This window comes from Manis javanica, chromosome 5, assembly GCF_040802235.1.
Source record: "Manis javanica isolate MJ-LG chromosome 5, MJ_LKY, whole genome shotgun sequence".
NCBI classification, from domain to species: Eukaryota; Metazoa; Chordata; class Mammalia; order Pholidota; family Manidae; genus Manis; species Manis javanica.
This window is the reverse complement of record NC_133160.1, coordinates 102799129-102822493: the sequence shown is the minus strand read 5'-3', so window position 1 is coordinate 102822493 and position 23365 is coordinate 102799129. Positions and strand designations below refer to the sequence as shown.

The 23365-nt window shown below is 37.1% G+C and overlaps 1 protein-coding gene across 2 annotated transcripts in view; it reads right to left on the bottom strand.

Annotated features, from left to right (window-relative positions):
• C5H4orf36 (chromosome 5 C4orf36 homolog) overlaps nucleotides 1–22398 on the bottom strand; it is a 29535-nt gene extending 7137 nt beyond the window's left edge. The window contains exons 1-5 of one of the 2 annotated variants that reach the window (XM_017681367.2): nucleotides 22260–22398; nucleotides 21507–21640; nucleotides 9619–9773; nucleotides 9079–9383; nucleotides 7989–8128 (exon numbers count right to left, since the gene is read on the bottom strand). In XM_017681367.2, the coding sequence (XP_017536856.1) occupies nucleotides 9250–9383; nucleotides 9619–9773; nucleotides 21507–21571 (354 nt within the window). In that variant the 5' untranslated portion in view covers nucleotides 21572–21640; nucleotides 22260–22398 and the 3' untranslated portion in view covers nucleotides 7989–8128; nucleotides 9079–9249. The remainder of the gene's footprint in view (nucleotides 1–7988; nucleotides 8129–9078; nucleotides 9384–9618; nucleotides 9774–21506; nucleotides 21641–22259) is intronic. The other variant, XM_073237330.1, reaches the window with a different exon arrangement.
• Between the last annotated feature and the right edge of the window lie 967 nt (nucleotides 22399–23365).

The window sequence follows — 23365 nt, the reverse complement described above, 5'->3', positions numbered from 1 at the left end:
GCCTGGTGAGCCTGGCAGAAGACAGTCCAGAATCATCTGGACTGTATTTACACAGAGCAGCAGAGAAATGAACACTTGGGAATGTTAGGTCTCTGGAAAATTACATGTTCCCAGCTGAATGATGTAGAGGTGTGTGATCAAGCTGAGGAAGAGTGGAGGAGGGAGAGAACCAACATTTTCTGAGCACCTGTTAGGTGATGGGTATGCTAGCTACTTCTGTGTCTGCTGAAGCTTTTGTTTTGTTTTACTTAATTATTAAGAGAAGGTCTCAGATTATGTCTGTCTGGATAACATCAAAATGTCCCTGGTAGACCTTCTTTATGTCTGGAAGATTCATTTGAACAGCTCTTCTTAGTTATACAGATTCAAGTTTGCTGAGCCATTCCTGATAGAGGATGATGTGATAGGAATTTCTGTGATTTGCTTGGTATTCAGCTCTGATAGATGGGAGGAGTGGGCTAAATTTGTTTAGTGAACTTAAGGAGCCTCTTGAAGGGGAAGGTGACCTGGACCACTTCCTTTGGTCATTGTTGCTATTTTTTTATTGAAGTATAGTTGATATACAGTATTATATGGGTTTCAAGTGTATAACACAGTGATCCAACACTTATCTACATATTTAGATGTTCACCCCAACTAGTGTAGTTGCTGTCAACACAGAAAGATGTAACAGAATTATTGACTATATTCTCTATGCTGTACTTTCATTCCTTGACTAATTTACATTATGATTGACATTTTATGCCACTTTATTCCCTTCACCTATTTCACCCACCCTAACCCTTCCCCTGTGGTAACAACCAGTCAATTCTCAGTGTATATGTGTCTATTGCTGTTTTATACATCTTGTTTTGTTTTGTTTTTTAGGTTCCACTTACAAGTAAAGTTATGTAGTATTTGTTTTTCTCTGCCTGGCTTATTTCACTTAGTATAATATCATGTTGTCACAAATGACAAGATTTCTTTTTTTTTTATGACTGAATAATATTTTATTGTATTTATGTACCACATCTTCTTTATCTGTTCATCTATTAATGAATACTTTGGTTGCTTCCATATCTTTGCTACTATAAATAATACTGTGATAAACATAGCGGTGCATATATATTTCTGAATTAATGATTTTATTTTCTTAAGGCAATTCCCAGAAGTAGAATTACCAGATCATATCATATTTCTATTTTTAATTATTTGAGGAACCTCCATACTGTTTTCCATAGTGGCTGCTCAATTTACATTCCCACCTACAGTATAGGAGGGTTCCTTTTTCTCCACATCCTCACCAACAGTTGTTATTTCTTATCTTTTAGATAGTTCCTATTCTGATTGATGTGAGGTGACAGCTAATTGTGGTTTTGATTTGTATTTCCCTGATGATTAGTGATATGGAGCATCTTTTCATGTGCCTGTTGGCCATCTGTATGTCTTTTTTATTATTATTATTGAAGTATCATTGATACACAATCTTATTGTGTGTCTTCTTTGGAAAAATGTCTATTCAGGTCTTCTGTCCATTTTTTAATAGGGTTATTTGTTTCTTTTGGCGTTGAGTCATGTGAATTTCTGTATATTTTGAATGTTAGCCCCTTATCAGATATATCATTTATGAATATATTCTCCCACACTGTAGGTTGTCTTTTTGTTTAGTTGATGGTTCCCTTTGCTGTACAGCAGCTTTTTAGTTTGATGTCCCACTTGCTTATTTTTGCTTTGCTTTTGTTTCCCTTGCCTGGGAGACATCTCCAGAAAAATGTTGCTCATGCTTATATTCAAGAGATATTTGCCTATGTTTTCTTCTCAGAGTTTTATGATTTCATGTCTTATATTGAGTCTTTGATCTATTTCGAGTTTACTTTTGTGTATGGAGTTAGACAGTAATCAAATTTCATCCTCTTGCATGTAGCTGTTCAGTTTTCCCAACACCATTTATTGAAGAGAATATCTTTTCCCGGTTTTATATTCTTATCTCCTTTGTCATATATTAATTGACCATAAATATGTGAGTTTATTTCTGGGCTCTCTATTATGTTCCATTAATCTATGGGTTGTTCTTGTGCCAGTACCAAACTGTTTTAATCACTGTAGCTTTGTAGTATAGCTTGAAGTCAGAGAGTTTGATACCTCCAGCTTTGTTCTTCTTTCTCAAGATTGCTTTGACTATTTAGGGTCTTTTGTGGTTCCATATTAATTTTAGGATTATTTATTCTAGTTCATTGAAAATGCCATTGGTATTTTGATAGAATTGCACTGAATATGTAAATTGCTTTTGGCAGGATGGCCATTTTGACAATATTAATTCTTCTTATCCAGGACCATGAGATAGATTTCCATTTATTTGTCTTCTTCAATTTCTTTCATCAATGTCTTACAGTTTTTAGAGTACGGTCTTTCACCTCCTTGGCTAGGTTTATTCCTAGGTATTTTATTCTTTTAACGTAATTGTAAATGGAACTGTTTTCTTAACTTTTCTTTCTGCTAGTTCATTATTAGTACATAGGAATGCAACAAATTCTTGTACATTGATTTTATATCCTGTACTTTGAGGAATCCATTTATGCTAATAGTTTTTTAGTGGAGTCTAGGGTTTTCTATATATGGTATCATATCAGCTGCAAATAGTGAAAGTTTAAGTTCTCCCTTACCAATCTGAATGCCTTTTATTTCTTTTTCTTGTCTGAGTGCTGTGGCTAGGACCTCCAGTACTATGTTGAATAAAAGTGGTAAGAGTAGGCATCCTTGTCTTATTCCTGATCTTACAGGAAAATCTTTTAGCTTTTCACTGCTGAGTATGATGTTAACTATGGGTTTGTCATATGTGGCCTTTCTTATGTTGAGGTATGTTCCCTCTATACCCATTTTGTTGAGAGTTTTTTAATCATGAATAGATATTGAATTTTGACAAATGCTTTTTTTGAGTATGTTGAAATGATCATGATTTTTATCCTTACTTTGGAAAATGTGTATATCACATTGGTTGATTTACAAATATTATTCCATCCTACATTTCTGGAATAAATCCTACTTGGTCATGATGGATAATCTTTTTGATGTATTTTTTAAATATACTTCCTATTTGAAATTCAATGTTATCAGAATTTTCAAATGAATTGGGATGATTCCAAGTGAGGTCCAATGGTAGGAAAAGACACTAATGTCCAATTACTCACCATGAAAGAACAGAGTGTCTGGACTTGGTGACAAGTTCCTCTGGAGCTGGTCACTGTGGCACTGATGTCAGAGGGTGTCACAGAGCACAGCAACTATGTGGGTGTGACCTGGAGATGAGTTACCTTGAGAGGTCAAGCTTGGGCACCACCATATTGTGTGCAAAGACCTGGACTAGAAGAGGCATGGCAGCAGTGATTAAGGGCACATTGACCTGGGTGAAACCTATTCATTCAAAAGGTCCCCCCAAAAAACAGCAGCTGCTGAAACCAGGGCCTACCAGTGGATGGGTCAGGCTTTTCTGAGTTTCTCTCTGTCCTGGGGGTGGGCAGGAGACTCCTTCAGAATAGTAAGCCCCTTGAGTTCTTGTTCAATTTGCAAAGGAGGTTTTAAATAGGTGATCAATTAGAAATTTTTTAAAGGTATGACCAAACTTATACCCCAAGCTAGTAAGGTGCATCATAAGATCCCACTTAATCTTCACATGCACTCTAAGAGGTAAATACTATCACTCCCACTTCACAGATAAGAAGACAAAGACCTGGTGGAGCTAAGTGACTTGTCCAAGGTTATTAACCAAGTAAATTGTGATGTTGGGATTTAAATCCTAGTCTGATTATCAGCCTCTCCTCATTTCCCTTGTGTACACTGAAGTAGAAGCCATGAAAGTAGTCAATAGCACTATCATGCCAAAGAGACTGGCAACCACTTAGGCACAGTTCAGGGATAAAACACCACTATTTGGCATAAAGGTGGAGAAATAAACCAACTAATCACTAATATATAAATTTATCTCATTTGCTCACAAGTGTAAAATGCACCTGGATATGTTCAACATACACACACCTTAATTTTGAGATCCAGTTCTATAAATCATAGGAAATATTTCATGTATTTCTATCTCTGCAAACAGAACTAGAGGTATTAGAGAAAAAGATATTCTTCAGGAAAACCAACTGAAAAGCCTGGACTCTTCAGGCTGAGAATGTAAAGGCTAAAAGGAAAGTGGCAAAAGGAAATGTAATTAAACATGGCTAAGGAATTATTTGCCAAACTCAGAGTTTTAGCATGAGGAAGCTTCTAGAAGCTGGAAGGCATAAAAGTTCCTAAAGAATCCAAAAGAATTTAAGTAAGCTCATAAGGGATCTATTAAAAAAGGCAATTATTTAATCCAAACAAATTATGTATTATTAATTCAATCCAAATTAAAACACTATCACCTCATAGAAAAAGGCCCAGTACTTGTACCAGAAAATTCACAGTTAATAAACATGGTAATCAATATCACTAATAATTTTTAAAGTACATTAAAATGTTTGCCAAACTCTGTTTTAGCACAAGATAGGTAACATGTATTGCCTTTCAATAAGAAAAAAATAATTTCAAGGTAAATAGCCCTGGTTGGTAAGAGTTGAGTGAAAGAGACATTCTCATATACTGCAGGTAAGACTTAAAATTCATACAACCTTGGAGACTATTGAGAATTATGCTTGGGGTTGATTAATGATTATGCATTGAGTCCCCTATACAGAATTTTATTGTTGTTAACAACCATTTGATCAATAAATATGAGAGATGCCCTCTCAAAAAAAAAATTCATACAACTTTTATGGAAAAAGCCTGGCAATACATACTAATAGCCTTTGTCACTATAAGTCTAAGAAGCTGGCTTAATAAATTAGCTGTAATACTGGCAAAAGTTATTATTTATTTGGGGCAGATATTCCTATCTATAATAGCATTGTTATTTATAAATACATTCTTATTTATAATAGCACTATTATTTATAAAAGCAGAAAACTGGAAACAAATGCTCAAAGGGAGACTAATTTAAGTAAATTATGGTACAATGTGATGTTGTGGAGCTACTTAAAATAAACACTTTAACAATGAGAAATGTCTTATTAGAAATTTAGGCAAAAAAAAAATCAAGATCAAATGGTATAGATAGAATGTTCCCAGCCATCTTAATAATTAAAGAAAGAGACCAAATGGAAAGACTTCAAACTTTTCGTAGTGATTGCTTATGTATGTAGGATGATTTTTCACTTTTATATTTTTTGTACCCTCTAATATCTTTGAAATGACTCTGAATTACCATTTTTACAATAGGGAAAAAGGGAACTAAAGGAAAAGAAGTAAAGATAGAGGAAGTTGTGGTTATTTCAAGCAGCTTCCCAAAAGCTGGTAACAACCTCATGACTCCATGAGGAGACAGACGGTTAAAATGACTCAATCATTCTCTTTGTTCTTAGGTTTTTATAACGGAGCCTATCAAATTCCAAAGCTTCCAGGTAAGAGATACCTGAAGAAAATGGAATGCTAGGGCGTGAGAAGGACTGAAGGGCTAAATCAGGACCTAGAGAAGGTGGTAAATGGGCTTACAAGGTGTTTAGCCTGAAATAGCACCTGCTCCACCTTCATAATAAAATAACCAGGAGGGAAAATAAAGCACCTTGTCAGTGAAACAAACTGGAAAGACCTGTTCACGTGCAAGGGTGCTGTGCTATTTATAATAATATTTGTGGTCCTTTTCCCAACGACCTTTTCTGGCCTCAGATCAACAAGCCAATGTTGTTACAATTATAACCATAAACTCTCATATCCTATTTAAATCCAATAAGTTGTAAAAATGACATTAATGGACTTTGTCAGCCATGAGAGAAAATTATTGATACTGATTTTCTACAATAATAACAGTAACAACAACTACCATTCATTGAGTCCTTCCTGTGTACCAGAAAGTTTCCTGTGAGAGATCCCTTACATATGAAGGGTAGTAGAATATGCCACCCCAAAATATGCCACTTTGGCATAAGGATTATTTTGAGCATAAGGCAATTGGGAAAAAGGTACAAGAACAGCTCCATGCCCTTCCTCTATTTACCTAAAAGCAGGACATAAATTTGTAAAGGTGTCTCCTCCTCCCTCTCAACCAGGAAAGATAGAAATTAATTACTGGAAACAACTCTAGACCCTTAGTAGCCCAGAGAAATCTATCCCAGAGGAATCTACATAACAAACCTTACTAAAACTAGCCCTTATGTACCATTAGTTTCCCCCATATTTGCCTTCCCAAAATTTGCCACCCCTAGAAGCTCAAAGTTCTTTTACTTTGTCTTGTCACTTCTCTAAAAATGTATTTTTTTTGTTAAAACACTATATAAGCCCTAATCACTTCTCTCAGCTACTCACTTCTGAGTGCTCCCATGTGTATGTGTAATGCACATGTTAATAACTTGTTTTTCTTTTGTTTATCTGTCTTCTAGTCTAATTTACAGGGCCCCAGCTAGAAAGCCCAACGTAAGGAGAGGAGAAATATTTGTTCCTCCTCTGTACATATCTCAATCCTCCCAACAAGGAGGTACCATTATTACCTGTCTTGCAGGTACCATTATTACCCTCATTTGCCCATGAGTGAAGAAAGGCTTATAGATGTTAAACAACCTGCCATGGGCTAAGCTAGTAAGTGACAAAGCAAGTCCAGGGTCCATACTACATATGGAAAATAAATAAATTAATAAAAGTTCATGAGTCTCACTTGTACCAAGTATTATTCTTGCTACTTAAACTAAATATCACATCCAGGCTCACTATTATTCACCTTCTTATACCTTTAACTCACATGCCTTACCAGATGCTGAATATAGGTATAGAGTAAACATGTTTTAACTAACATTATGAAAGAATAATATGCATGCTGAAAAGGGTAATATCCTAATTTATGTGTCTGAATAACTCTTCTATTTTGATATAATTACATGATTCAAACATTCATGATCCTAAGTACAAAGAATATTTCCTAATACTCACTGTAGGTTGTAAACTATTTATAGTGTCCTCCCTAAAAGAATACATAAGCGAAACAGATCCTTGATCACATCAGCCAACTGCCCCCAAAAAGACAGGTGGGACCAGGGCAGGTCACATATTTTTCAGTAATAATGAAAGTGGCCATCCATCCCTTCCTTATATACTTTCAAAAGAGGTTAAATCCTAAACGTATGGCTAGGAAGGGTCAAAAGTGTTTTTTCTCCACCCTAAATTGCTAGGTCAGAAGGACATATATCTACTACTCCAGCCAAAATTAACCAAAACAAAAGGTGCTGAGCTCAAGCGTTTCATAGGAAAACCAGGAATCAACCCCAAGCATCTGGTACAAACTTCCCACTTTTTGATCTGACCATTTCTACTAATATACCAGAGACATTTTAAGTGCTCAATTAATGTTTAGCTATTGTGTTGGTTATTATCATTAATAACATCTGTTGCGTCTAACCCAGAAAAATAACAATGTCAGTATCAAACATAAATAACATAAAACATGAAAAACATATCAAATATAATTTGCTCCTTCCAATTTTCTGATTTGTTTTTCAATGCTCTTTTTTATTAAAACTTCAAAATTTCTTACAAATATCAAAAGAGTCATAAGAAAAATATATATATACTTGTCACGTGATTCCATGATGCGAGAAGGCCACCGGTAGGAAATAACCACCCTCCTATTTTCTTGAAGGAAATTTTGTCGACAATTCCCACTACTAATGTAAATGTCCATATTGTTAAACTGCAGTGCTAGAATTTGGCTAGTCATTCTCCTGGGAACACCTGAGCTTTGATGCAACAGCAGTCTTGGGGAAGGAGGTTTGTACAGGTAATGGAGTCCAGGAAATGTTTGAACACTTTTTGTATTCAAGTTATGCTTATCCTAACTGCTCTGCCTATCCGGTGAGAGCAGGAGTCTAAATTCCCACAGGAGGTAGTCATGTAATTAGCAGTCTCTGAAACAGTGAGAGAGGGAGTCTGCTCCTGGTACTTACTTGGAACACGTTGCTTTGGCAGAGACTTGATGTGATGTAAGAACAGTTGGCAGTTGAAGTCCATGAGGAGATTATGCTACATTCCAATGCCATGAAAGTTTCAAAGTGAAAAACTAGTCTTTAGCGTGGAGGTGGATGATCTGCAGAGGAGAGGGAATGAAACTGAAAGGAGCACGGAAATGGGAGGTAGGAGCCTCTTCACAGAAAATTCCAAAACAGAGCCTGAGACTCCTGATACGTTGGCAACTTTTTTTTTCCTTCTCTAGGGACAAATTAAGACTTACTCCAGGCCATACCAATATAAGCAGCCAGGTCTAAGCATGTACTCTTAAACATTGTGCCGTAATGCCTTTCATAATGAGGCTCTGATGCTATGAGATCCTAAAATGCCTACTGAATCATGTAACAAACACTAAATCATGCTTAAATATAACTTTCATATCCAAGTGTGCTTTATTGGATTCAAATTCTCAGAAAATCAGTTTATGCAAATCTCCAGCCACTCTGCAAATAAGAATTTTCTTCATGATAAGGTTTTTGTATTTTCATGTCATTTTCACATATATATGTGTAGTCCACATGCTCCAGGGCAGAGAGACAATATGAAATTAGGCAGAAGGAAAAGACAATATTTTAGGAGAACAAAACAAAACAAGTTCTACTTGTACTTTAAAGTACCACATAAAATGTTTCACTGAACACTGGACAGTTACTAAAATGAAATCTAAAATTTTTCTTAACCAAACAAAAATTTTCAGTTTGTGATTTTTCTTATTTTGCTATCATCAATCTACAATTACATTGTTTAATAGACTTCCCCCATCATCAAGTCCCCTCCATATACCCCATTACAGTCACTGTCCATCAGCATAGTACGATACTATAGAATCACTACTGGTCTTCTCTGTGTTCAGTTTATCATTTTTAAAAAACTTCTCTCCCTTCTTTGAGGCCTTCTTGGGATCTCAAGATGAAATTTCAAAGTGTTTTTCAAAGTAATGTCTTTGACAAGGAGTTTCCTCTTAGTTCAATTTTGCAAACATTGAAATGAATAGCACAAATTATTTCAGCTACATTTTCATCTACTTACAGTGCTGTTGCTTGTGATACAAAGAAAGGAGTACGCAGCAGGGCCCAGCAGATCCTTTACAGCTGTCCGCTAACCCACAGGAGCTGGCTATGGACCAGTGGGCATTTGTGGGAGCCGTTCATCCCCTTTCGATGCAGAAAGCAGAGTACAGCTTCAGTTATGAGATCACTGTTACTTGGGAGGAAGAGGTCTTCTCAAACCAACTTGCTTTCCCCTTAGGGAAAACTGAATTTCCTTAGCTGCATTTTCCTGACATTTCAGGTTATTCAAGTGCTTCATTTCATGCTCCCTTTCAAGTTTTATGGCTGAAAAATAAAATATGTGAAGCAACTCAATTGACTTTTTTCACCAGGCATAATTTAGTCAAAGCTGGATATTTATCAACAGCAAAATTCATATTTCTGAATATAAACAAGGAGATGGGGCTATATAAATAAGGGATATAGGTGTGAATGAGCACATTTAAACATTTATATGATAATAAGCCAAGTAACACATACACAATTTACAATTTATTAAAGTAGTTCTTTGAGAACTTACATTCTGCAGATGGGAGCAGGCCATCCTTCATGGTTTTACATTTGTTTAGGTGCAAAGGACTACCAAATGTAATTTCTTCCGGGAAAGGCAACTTTATTTTGGCTAGATTGGTGTACCAGGATTTTGTAAGCAGTACAAGATCCCAAGGTTCCTGTCTGGGGCAAAAATTCACTGATTCATTAATAAATACTTCTTGCATATCTATTGTGGGATATACAGAAGGCATCTTATTTCTCAGTTTCATTTTCCACAAGACATTTTGGTTTACAGGGGTGTATTCAGGATATTCTAGAGTTGCAAATCTAGCCAGAAGGAGCTTTGTAATGTAATGACATATTGAAAAAGTACCATAAATTATAGTGACAGGAACTTTTATTCAAAAAAACCACCTTCCCTGGAGTCAATCCAATATTTCCATGTTTTTTAAGAGGATGCAGGAAGAACTATAAGCTCCAAATCTTTTATGGCTGATAAAAAATATGATCACATTAGGAAAGGAACAAAGGGAACATGGTCAATCATACATTGACCATGGTGCTTAGCATACACTGAGGCTTTGAGTATGTGATCTTATTTTAATCTTTACAATCACCATATGGGTAGACAAGGAAATAGAGACCCATAAGTTAACTAAGAACCAGAACTAGTACTTAGCTTATATCTATTTATTTAGAAGCACTCATATCAAGAGAATCCTTAGAAAACTGGAGGAGATAAAATCCCAAGTTGCAATATTACAGATAATCACTATAAACTTTAAATGAATTGTTTCATGTATCCTAATTCAGAAATGTTAAATATCAGCTACATGGTCCTCATCTACAGTGGATGTGAGTTCCTACACATAGACCTGCTTTGGTACCCATAGGGGAAGAAAGGTCTTAGACCCATGCACCTGCTTGTTTTCCTACTCCAACTTCCTTACTACTTTATCATCTACATGAGGGAATGACTTGAAGTCTACAATTATAGATGCTGCTGAAGAGCACAAGGATGTATTTATAAGAATATTCATTGAAGCACATGTAAAAAGAAAACACCCCACAAATATTGTTAATGTCTATCCAGATAGGCTGTTTTAACAAACTGTGGTACATATGTCTAACAAAAGAATGAGGTTTATCCTTATAATGTTGATTTGGAAAGATAACCCATAAAACAACTACTATTTATCTAGCTCTTACTATATGTTCAACCAAGTGAAAAAGATGGCATCTCTGCCTTCATATTGAGTATGTCTCCTTTGCTGCCTTAAACTTTCAGTCAAAAAGCTTTTTCTGCTCAGCCCTGCAGCCCTGAACATAGACTTGCTAACCATCAAAAAGAATTTTGCAGGAGATTGGTTTAAAGATGGCAGCATGAGAGGTGAGACAGAGACCTCCTCCTAAAACCACATATAATATGAAAATATAATTAATTCAACTAATCTTGAAAGAGCAACAGGAAAGAAGCCTGCACCAGACTGCATACAACTGGAGAAAAGAGCAGACCTCACAGAAAAGGGTAACGTACCAAAGCTGTGACCCAGTGGGGCCCAAGCCCTTCCCCACCCCAGCTCACTGGTGGGATGAAGAGAAACGAAGTGGAGGAGGAAGTGGAGGCCTGGAACTGCAGAATACCTAACTCCAGAAATCTGCTCTGAGAGCATGAAACTACATTACATGGTGCTCTGATGATTTAGTGGGGTTGGAAAGATAAGACAGGCGTAATACCTGGAGACACAGAGATTCCAGCTGCTTGTGGAAAACAGGGATTCATATCCAGCTAATCTGCATGGGAAGTCTGAGAGACTTCCTAAAAGCAAGAGGGCTGCTAAAGGGGCAAGGATTGAACAGAACTTACTATACAAGAGAAGGGACCGGAAGACAAAATTCTCTGGGTGCACTCTGCCCAACATGTTGGGAGCTTAAACAATCTTCAGGAGCTCCATCTTCCTGGCTGGCTATGCAGCTCCAAGGTGCCCACCATGATATGCAGCCTGCTGTGTCTTCCTCCCAGCTAGCTTGCACCTGGCTCAGGCTCACAAACCAGCAGCCCTGCCCTGGCTTCAGGAAAGCCAGAGGGAAGCCCTGCCTATGGTAGCTACAAACACAAAGCATAGAGGCTTACACTTGTGTGTTTGGTCACTGGTACTGGCAGTGGAGACAAGCATAGCAGCTGGGAAGGAGGAAACAGCTCTTTCCTCCCCCCAAGCATGAACGTCACTCCCTTGCAACCCCCAACATTGCTCCAGGGGCTGAGCAGCTCCAAAGAGTAGAGCTTCTGGGCACTAGAGGGAGCCACATACAAATATGAAACATCAAAGGAAACTGCTTCAAAGCAAAATTATGAATACACCTGAGAAAGATTCAAAAGACATCTACATCATTAATCTTCCAGAAAGAGATTTCAAAATAAAAATCATTAACATGCTCATGGAGGTACAGAAAAATATTCAAGAATTCAGGAATGAATTCAGGATACAGATCCAAACATTGAAGAATAGAAAGGTGGGTATTAAAGCAGATTAGATAAGGTGGAGGAGATGATAAATGAAATAGAAATTAGGGAAGAAGACTATAAAGAAGCTGAGGCACAGAGAGAAAAAAGGAACTCTAAGAATGAAAGAATATTGAGAGAACTGTGTGACTAATCCAAACAGAACAATATTTGTGTTATAGGGGTACCAGAAGAAGAAGAAGAAGAGATAAAAAGAGACAGAAAGTGTCTTTGAGGAAGTAATTGCTGAAAACTTCCCCAATCTGGCTTCATATTGAGTATGTCTCCTTTGCTGCCTTAAACTTTCAGTCAGGAGATAGTCTCTCAGGCTATGGAGGTACACAGATCTCCCAACAAAAGGGACCCAAGGAGGACAACATGAAGAAATATAATAATTAAAATGACAAAGATCAAGGATAAGGACAGACTATTAAAAGTAGCCAGAGAGAGAGAAATAAGGTCACATACAAAGGAAAACCCATCAGGCTATCATCAGACTTCTCAACAGAAACCTTATAGGCCAGAAGGCAGTGGCAAGATATATTTAATGCAATGAAGCAGAAGGGCCTTGAACCAAGAATACTTTATCCAGCAACATTATCATTTAAATTTGAAGGAGGGATTAAACAATTTTCAGATAAGCAAAAGAATTTACCTCCCACAAAACATCTCTACAGTGTATTTTGGAGGGAATGCTATAGATGGAAGTGTCCCTAAGGTCACAAGAGGTAATAAAAAGGGACAGACAATAATAGCTGTCACCAGAGGTAATAAAAAGGGATACACAAAAAGGACAGAATATAATACCTAATACATAAAGAATGGAGGAAGAAGAAAAGGAGGAAAAAAAGAAAAGAACCTTTAGATTGTATTTGTAATAGCATACCAAATGAGTTAAATTAGACTCTTAGATAGTAAGGAAGTTACCCTTGAACTTTTGGTAGCCACGAATCCAAAGCCTGCAATGGCAATAAGTACATAACTATCAATAATCACCCTAAATGTAAATGGTCCAAATGCACCAATCAAAAGACAGGGAGTCACTGAATGGATAAAAAAACAAGACCCCTCTGTCTGCTGCCTACAAGAGACTCACTTCAAACCCAAAGACACGCACATACTAAAAGTGAAGGGATGGAAAAAGATATTTCATGCAATTAATAGGGAGAAAAAAGCAGGTGTTGCAGCACTTGTATCAGACAAAATAGACTTCAAAACAAAGAAAGTCACAAGAGACAAAGAAGGACATTGCATAATGATAAAAGAGTCAATCCAACAAGAGGATATAACCATTATAAATATCTATGCACCCAACACAGGAGCACCTACATATGTGAAACAAATACTAACAGAATTGAAAGGGGAAATAGAGTGCAATGCATTCATTCTAGGACACTTCAACACACCACTCACTCCTAAGGACAGATCAACCAAACATAAAATAAGTAAGGACACAGAGGTATTGAAAAACATATTGGAACAGATGGACATAACAGACATCTACAGAACTCTACACCCAAAAGCAGCATGATACACAGTTTTTCCAAGAGCACACAGAACATTTTCCAGAACAGACCACATACTAGGCCACAAAAACAGCCTCAGTAAATTCAAAAAGATTGAAATTGTACCAACCAACTTCTCAGATCACAAGGGTATAAAACTAGAAATAAATTATACAAAGAAAACAAAAAGGCTCACAAACAAATGGAGGCTTAACAACATGCTCCTAAATAATCAATGGATTAATGACCAATTTAAAACAGAGATCAAGCAATATATGGAGACAAATGAAAACAACAGCACAACATCCCAACTTCTCTGGGACACAGCAAAGGCAGTTTGAAGAGGAAAGTATATAGCAATCCAGGACTATATAAAGAAAGAAGAAAAATCCCAAATGAATACTCTAAATTCACAATTACTGAAACTGGAAAAAGAAGAACAAATGAAGCCCAAAATCAGCAGAAGGAGGGACATAATAAAGATCAGAGAAGAAATAAATAAAATTGAGAAGAATAAAACAATAGAAAAAAATTAATGAAACCAAGAGCTGGTTCTTTGAGAAAATAGACAAAATAGATTAACCCCTAGCCAGATTTATTAAGAAAAAAAGAGACGCTATACACACAAACAGAATCAGAAATTAGAAAGGAAAAATCACTATGGACACCACAGAAATACAAGGAATTGCTAGAGAATACAATGAAAATCTATATGCTAAAAAACTGGATAACCTAGAAGAAATGGAAAACTTTCTGGAAAAATACAACCTTCTAAGACTGACCAAGGAAGAAACAGAAAATCTAAGCAGACCAATTACCAGCAATGAAATTGAATCAGTAATCAAAATATTACCCAAGAACAAAACTTCCGGACCAGATGGATTCACCACTGAAATTTATCAGACATTTAGAGAAGACATAATACCCATTCTCCTTAAAGTTTTCCAAAAAATAGAAGAGGAGGGAATACTTCCAAACTCATTCTATGAAGCCAGCATCACTCTAATACCAAAACCAGGCAAAGACCCCACCAAAAAAGAAAACTACAGACCAATATCTCTGATGAACATAGATGCAAAAATACTCAACAAAATATTAGCAAACTGAGATTCAAAAATACATCAAGAGGATCATACACCATGATCAAGTGGGATTCATCCCAGGGATGCAGGGATGATACAATATTCAAAAACCCATCATCATCATCCACCACATCGACAAAAAGGAGAAAAACCACATGATCATTTCCATAAATGCTAAAAAAGCATTCAACAGAATTCAACATCCATTCATGATAAAAATTCTCAACAAAATGGATACAGAGGGCAAGTACCTCAACATAAGAAAGGCCATATATGATAAACCCACAGTCAACATCATACTTAACAGAGAGAAGATGAAAACTTTTCCTCTAAGATCAGGAACAAGACAAGGATGCCCACTCTCCCTGCTTTTATTCAACATAGTACTGGAGATCCTAGCCACAGCAATCAGACAATGCAAAGAAATAAAAGGCATCCAGATTGGTAAGGAAAAAGTCAAACTGTAACTGTTTGCAGATGACATGATATTGTACATTAAAAAAAAACCCTAAAGAATCCACTCCAAAACTACTAGAACTAATATCTGAATTCAGCAAAGTTACAGGATACAAAATTAAAATGCAGAAATCTGTTGCATTCCTATACACTAACAATGAACTAGCAGAAAGAGAAATCAGGAAAACAATTCCATTCACAATTGCATCAAAAAAAAATAAAATACCTCGGAATAAACCTAAGCAAGGAACTGAAAGACCTATATCCAGAAAACTACAAGACATTCTTAAGAGAAATTAAAGAGGACACTAACAAATGGAAACTCATCCCATGCTATTGGCTAAGAAGAATTAATATTGTCAAAATGGCCATCCTGCCTAAAGCAATCTACAGATTTAATGCAATCCCTATCAAATTACCAACAGCATTCTTCAACGAACTGGAACAAATAGTTCTAAAATTCATATGAAACCACCAAAGACCCCAAATAGCTAAAGCAATCCTGAGAAGGAAGAATAAAGTGGGAGGGATCTCGCTCCTCAACCTCAAGCTCTACTACAAAGCCACAGTAATCAAGACAATTTGGTACTGACACAAGAACAGAGCCAAAGACCAGTGGAACAGAATAAAGTCTCCAGACATTAACCCAAACATATATGGTCAATTAATATACGATAAAGGAGTCATGGGCATACATTGGGGAAATGACAGCCTCTTCAGCAGTTGGTCTTGGCAAAACTGGACAGCTACATGTAAGAGAATGAAACTGGATCATTGTCTAACCCCATACACAAAAGTAAATTCAAAATAGATCAAAGACCTGAATGTAAGCCATGAAACCATAAAACTCTTAGAAAAAAACATAGGCAAAAATCTCTTGGACATAAACATGAGCGGCTTCTTCATGAACATATCCCCCCCGAGCAAGGGAAACAAAAGCAAAAATGAACAAGTGGGACTATATCAAGCTGAAAAGCTTCTGTACAGCATAGGACACCATCAATAGAACAAAAAGGCATCCTACAGTATGGGAGAATATATTCATAAATGACAGATCTAATAAAGGGTTGACATTCAAAATATATAAAGAGCTCACGCACCTCAAACAAAAAGCAAACAATCCAATTAAAAAAAAGGGCAGAGGAGCTGAACAGACAGTTCTCCAAATAAGAAATTCAGATAGCCAACGACACATGAAAAGATGCTCCACTTCACTAGTCATCAGAGAAATGCAAATTAAAACCACAATGAGATATCACCTCACACCACTAAAGATTACCACCATCCAAAAGACAAGCAACAAATGTTGGCAAGGTCGTGGAGAAAGGGGAACCCTCCTACACTGCTGGTGGGAATGTAAACTAGTTCAACCATTGTGGAAAGCAGTATGGAGGTTCCTCAAAAAGGTCAAAATAGAAATACCATTTGACCCAGGAACCCCACTTCTAGGAATTTACACTAAAAATGCAGCAGCCCAGTTTGAAAAAGACAGATGCACCCCTATGTTAATCGCAGCACTATTTACAATAGCCAACAAATGGAAGCAACCTAAGTGTCCATCAGTAGATGAATAGATAAAGAATATGTGGTACATATACACAATGGAATATTATTCAGTCATAAGAAGAAAACAAATCCTACCATTTGCAACAATATGGATGGAGCTAGAGGGTATTATGCTCAGTGAAATAAGCCAGGCGGAGAAAGACAAGTACCAAATGATTTCACTCATATGTGGAGTATAACAATGAAGCAAGAATGAAGGAACAAAACAGCAACAGACTCACAGACTCCAAGATGGAACTAGCGGTTACCAAAGGGGAAGGGTGGGGGAGGGAAGGTGGGGAGGGAAGGAGAAGGGGATTGGGGGGTATTATGATTAATACACATGGTGTGGGGGGAATCATGGGGAAGACAGTATAGCACAGAGAAGGCAAATAGTGACTCTATGGCATCTTACTACACTGATGGGCAGTGACTGCAATGGGGTATGGGGGGGACATGATAATATGGGTGAATGTAGTAACCACATTGTTTTTCATGTGAAACCTTCATAAGAGTGTATATCAATAATACCTTAATAAAAAAATAAATTAAATAAATATAAGTAAAGTTTTAGGTGAACTTGTAAACTATAATTATGGGTTAATGAGATATGTACCTAAAAATAGCTTGAAAATCTTTTTGTAACCTGAAACTAAAATTTTGTTAATCTGAGTTAGGCTAAATTCATAGAATATCTAGATAATTTCCAAATAAGATAAAATAAAGACACATTAATTACTAAATAGGCTTATCTACTTTTGGCTTCCTAATTACAGAAAAACTAAAGAAGAATTTGGGCCTGTTAGTAAACATGTTTTGGGCTTATTGAAAGATTGTATTAAGAAGAAGCTCATGTTTCTAAAAATTATGAAATATATTTATAAATTTGCTAATCTAAAGAATGCTGGTATAACACTTCACAGTTCTTTACTACTTAGTTTTCACTAGCAATTAAGATTTCTATAAGTTAAATGTATTTAAAGCAACTAGAAATAACAAGGGAAATATCTCTGCATGCAAGAAAAGTAAGATATACGCTTTTGGTAAAAGAAAATTTGAGGAATGGAAATGCATTCTTGTTGAAGAAAAAAACGTAATTTTGTCCTAAAAATGGGAGGCTAATTATTTTAAAAAGGAAAGCTTACGGCAAAATCTGAACATGAGAAAAAATGTTGTAAAAGGTTGTGGAAAAGGAATTTAATGTATGCAAGCTGGCTAAGATTAACATGAATTGGTTATAAAGGTGTCAAAAATAAGCTTTAATATCAGTTGTGATCTTACATAGAACTGAATCTTCTCAATATTAAAAGAGGTAAGCTTTGCTAACAACTATGTAATTCTCTGTATTTGACTTTAAAATCTTTTATTGTCACTTTGGTTAAATGGATAATTAAGTATTGTTTCATAACGATCTGTGATCCCATTTAGGAAAGTACTTTAAAACCTATTTTGGTATTTTGGACAAACTTCTCAATAAATAAAACCCTTTTTACCTCTAACTCAGATTTTTCAGAGAGATGCTGGGACATGTCAGAGGATTTTCTTCTCTTATTTATTTAGTATGTTAAACTATATGGAAACATTGTTAAATAAGTGATGCAGACACTTAGATTATATTTGTTTAGGAATATGTTATTAAAGTTTATGTTCTAAAAGTCACATGAAACTCCTAGAAATTTGGTATGTCCTGATATATTACTATGGTTATTAAAAGATTTTATGTTACAGAAATAACCAGATTTCCTTGTCAGATGTGTTGTGAAGAACTCTCACCAGATCTATAACAAAGGCCATTTTTAAATCTTTTGTCATTTACAGTTATTTACTTAGATGTTTTCCAAAAGTTCCCTGTAGAAATACTCCATCTTCAGCCCTCCTACACTGTTGGTGGGAATGTAAATTGATGCAACCATTGTGGAAAGCACTATGTAGGTTCCTCAAAAAACTAAAAATAGAAATACCACTTGACCCAGGACTTCCATTCCTAGGAATTTACCCAAAGAAAGCAAGATCCCTGATTCAAAAGGCCATATGAACCCCTGTGTTTATCGCTGCACTATTTGCAATAGCCAAGATACAGAAGCAACCTAAGTGTCCATTAATAAGTGAATGGATAAAGAAGACATGGTACATAAACACAATGGAATATTATTCAGCCATAAAAAGAAGAGAAATCCTCCAGTTTGCAACAATATGGATGGATCTAGAAGGTATTATGCTCAGTGAAATAAGGGAGTCAGAGAAAGACAAATTCCATATGATTTCACTTATTTGTGGAGTATAAAAACAAAGCAAAACAGAAGGAACAGAATAGAAGTAGACTCATAGACCCCTAGAAGGGACAGTGGTTACCAAAGCGGGATGGTTAGGGAGGGTGGAGGGGAGAGGTTGTGGAGAGTGGGGGGTAGGGGGCAGGGGAGTAAGGGGCACAATAATTTGCAATCACAGTATAGGTTGGTCATGGGGATGGTAGTACAACACAGAGAATATAGTTAATAATTCTGTAACATCATACTACGATGATGGACAGTGACCACACTGGAGGGGGTGAGGACCTGATAATATGGGAAAATGTTGAATCACTATGTTGTATATTTGAAACTAACATAAGATTGTATATCAATGATACTTCAATTAAAAAAAAAAGAAATAGATTTTCTCAAAAAAAAATGCTCCATATTCAAAGAGATCCATGGAAGGGATATCTGACAAATAAATACAAGTTTCTGATACTCTGAAGGTTATAAGGCTAAACTGGGTAAGAATTTCTGAAACTAATGGAAAACTGGGTTCCCAAAGAACAAGAATTAGTAACATGGGACTGCGTGAACTGAGGAAGATAAGTATAATTTTTATGACTTTTTGTTTACAACGTTGCTGATTTTTTTTTAAATGTTTTGCTTTTCCAGAGTTAAAGAAACTTTTTTTCTTATGCTACGACTTAAGAGCAGTTTGGTAAATTATAAGCAGAACTGAAACATTTATCTTTTTCTCCCTACTTGATCCCTCCAGAATTCAGAAACTCCCAGTGAGTATTCTTACTTTTATGGCAATATCGCTATTTCCCTAAGTTCAACAAGAATCTGTTCTCCTTGTAACAGGACATAATTGGAAGCATATGCTAGGCACCATTCTAATCAGTTTAGATATATGAATGTATTTAACAGCCCCAGCAACCCTATGAAGAAGGCAAGTGCTATCATTATGCTCATTTTACAGATTAGGAAACAAGTACAGAGAATGATTTGCCCAAGGTCATAAGGCTGTTGGCCATGGGTTTGGAATTTGAACCCAGAAAGTCAGACTCTGGAATCTGTCCTCTTAACCATGAGACTATCCAAGATATAGTGGGGTAAAAAACAAAGCTCAATATAATTCTACCTGTAAAAATATGTATGTGCATCTTGTATCTTTACTATGCAGCAGACAGAAATTCTCAAAAAATATAAAACATTTTATCTCTGAGTTGGAAGGGGGAATGGGGATATGAAAGAGAACATTTTTTATTTTCCTTTCAAATGCTTCTATATTGTTTGAATGTATTTAGGGTATTTTTTATAATCTAAAAACACTTAACCAAAAAAAGCCTAAGATGAGGAGCTGCCTTAGCAAATGAATTCCAAAGAATGTTACTACCTTCTGTTCCTCTTAATTTAGCTGCCCTTATAAATAATATGATATCAAATTCTTTCTTGTGAGAATGACAGAGAAGGAACTGGTTTTACAGAGATTATTCATGATATAATATTCTGCATAACCAAAACTGTAGAATTAGTGCTTTAAATCATTCTCCAAGCATAGGAAGATTATAAAAATTATGTTTATAATAATATTGGCTATAGTGATATTGGCCTAGAGTTCAAGATCTAAACACATACTGAACTGAGAAAACTAAATAAAATGTAATGGCAAGTTTTCTTTGATTTTCATACAGCTCTGGTTTTACAGTGCCATAGGGTATCTCCATTTACTTCTTAGAATACTGTTAAAAAGAAAAACTCAACTGACTCATAATGGTAAATATGTCACAGACTGTTGCAGAGAGGTTAAATTAAAAGTCCAGAAATTTAAAACAAAAAAAAAGCAATGTAGCACTACAATACTACAGTGAAACTAAATAGAGTGAAACTAAAATGTGGCAACAACCTACATTCAGTATTGGATTTACTGTATGCCAGGCAACATGCAAGTACTTTACATATATTACTTCCTTTGTATTCCACACCACATACATAGGTATTGGTATGTCCATTTTACAGAAGTGGAGGCCAAGGCATAGAGAAGTTAAGTAATTTAATCAAGGTAATATGGGGAGCCAAGGGGCAGAGCCAGGCATTGAGTCAGGTCTTAATTGCAAAGCCCACATTATATATCGCCTGCCAACAAGTACAGGATGCAAAACTGACTCTGTACCAGCTAAGTAAGTGCTCTGTTAATATATACTTAAGTCATTTTTAAATAGATTTACGCTATCTTCAGGGGTATTTTAAGGTGGTTGATGATAGTAGAAAATGTTGCGTTGGAGTAGGAAGACTCAGACGTATAACTCTGTCATTCTTTTACTACATGACTGAGTTTAATTAAAGCACTTCTCCAACCTGTTTTCTTATTTGAACATGTTTTATTGTAAAGACCAAGTAAGATACTTTACAAATTCGTATAAAAGCATTTTCCTTTCAAAAAAATTAACATTCAGACACCTAAAAATGCCTCACATAGTCCATTATCTCATACCGAACGTAAGGGTGTCTTGCCTGTATCTTTTATTTCAACAAGGACATGCCCTACCTCCAGTTAACACTTACCATGATAACATACTTACACTTTATAACAACTGCCCCCTAAAATGGTTTTCACAGTGTTCTTTCTTGGCAGACCATAAGCCATGGTGAATTATTATACTTCAATTTCCTAACATAGTTGCCTGATGTAATGATTCGGATACTTGTTCACTGCCTGAAATGATTACAACGTACTGAATTAATGACTTTCACTTAAATATTTTTGAATATTCAAAAAAACAAAATATTCAAAATAAATATTCAAAGCATTTCAGAATGTCAGAACGTCCCTAATAAATGTTTACTGAAGCTTCATTAATTTAGAACCATGAACTCCTTTTAACGTTTCTTGCCATGTAAGGAGAAAAGGCCAAGGTAAAACAGCAAGGGTAACCGCCAAGGCATTCTGTCAGAGCATAAACCTGCCAAACTGGCTCAAACAGCTCATCACCAAAATGTGCCTTGGTGTGGCAATATCCTGTCCTCCGCCTAAGCCCTTTAAAAGATGCTAACCTTCCCAGGCTTTCCCCTTTTAAAAAATCTGACCTGAAAAAACGGGGCAACTTTAAGCCCCAGTCCCACTCCCCCTACGCACACTTCTCAGGAGCGAATCTCCCCCCCGCGGACGGACTGCTCCGCCTCGGCCCAGGAGCCCGGGGCGCAGGGCGCCTCCCTCCGCACCTCCCGCACCCGCGCCCCGGCCCTTCCCATCCGCTCGGCACGCCCCGCGAGCGCCGGGCCCCGGGGCCTCGGGCTGCCGGGAGAGGGCGCCGGCGCCTGATCACCAATGCTACCTGCCGACCGAGAGCTGAGAGTATGCCGACTAGGTGCACCTGGCCACGCATGCGCCGCGGGCACACCCCTCCTGGCCGCTCGCGCCCGGGGCTGCAGGCGGCGTTCAGGGCGCGGGCGTCACACCCTAGCCGTCACAAAGCGCCTTGTGGTGCGGGACCCGCTCGCGAGGGGGCCGGGCGGAGGCCTTCGAGTTTTACTGCGGAGGACAGTCGCCCTCGCCGGGACCAGCCCACGAGCGACAGCTAGAGCTGTAAGCTAGGCCTGCCCTAGGAGCGACAGCTTTAGACGTAAGGGGGTCGCGCTGAAGCGATTTGCAGACTTGGATTAGAGGACCACTTGGGGTCACCGTTTACGGAAGTGCTCAGTTCTGGCACGTTCACTGTGAGCGATTCTCGCAGGTGATGCTTGAGGAGCAGGCCCTAGTGGGTCAAGGCAGATTGAAGCGCTGAAGCTCAAAGCCCACAGGTGATATGTGTTCGTGTTAAAAGCAAGACAGTATCAGAAAACGTGACCTGACGGACCACTTTCTGAGGGCATTACACTGTGGTGATTCAGGATGAATCTATATTTTACTACATCAAATGGTTACCACTTACCGACAAATGAAAATAGCTTACCTTTCCATTGTGCGTGAGGGTTTTGGAGTCAGAACTGGTTTGAAATTATAGTTCTGCCTTTTGCTAGCTTTAAGATCTTGCTTAAATTCTCTAAGCCTCAATTTCTTCATCTATAAAACAAATAGAATACTCTGTATCACCGAGTTGCGAGGAATAAAGATCGCGTCTGTGAATTCTCTGCCACTTCGTAAGTGCTTAACTATCTAATTTTGAGCTTAGTAACAACTTTAGGAGATAGACAAAAGATACTTGTTATTCCAAGTGTAGGAAAGAATGTACTAAGAGAAGTTAAAGGACTGCCCAGGGTCACAGAGCTAGTTAGTTGCAGGACCAACTTTTGAGGCTAAACACAGTAACTTTCCCACCCTGACACCTACCTCTGATACTGGCTCCTGACTAATTAGGATAGGCTCCCAGGGTTCACCCACCTTCAAAAGGTCCTTTTGTTCCTCCCAGAAGTAGAAGGGGAGGACTCTCTTGCTCTTTGA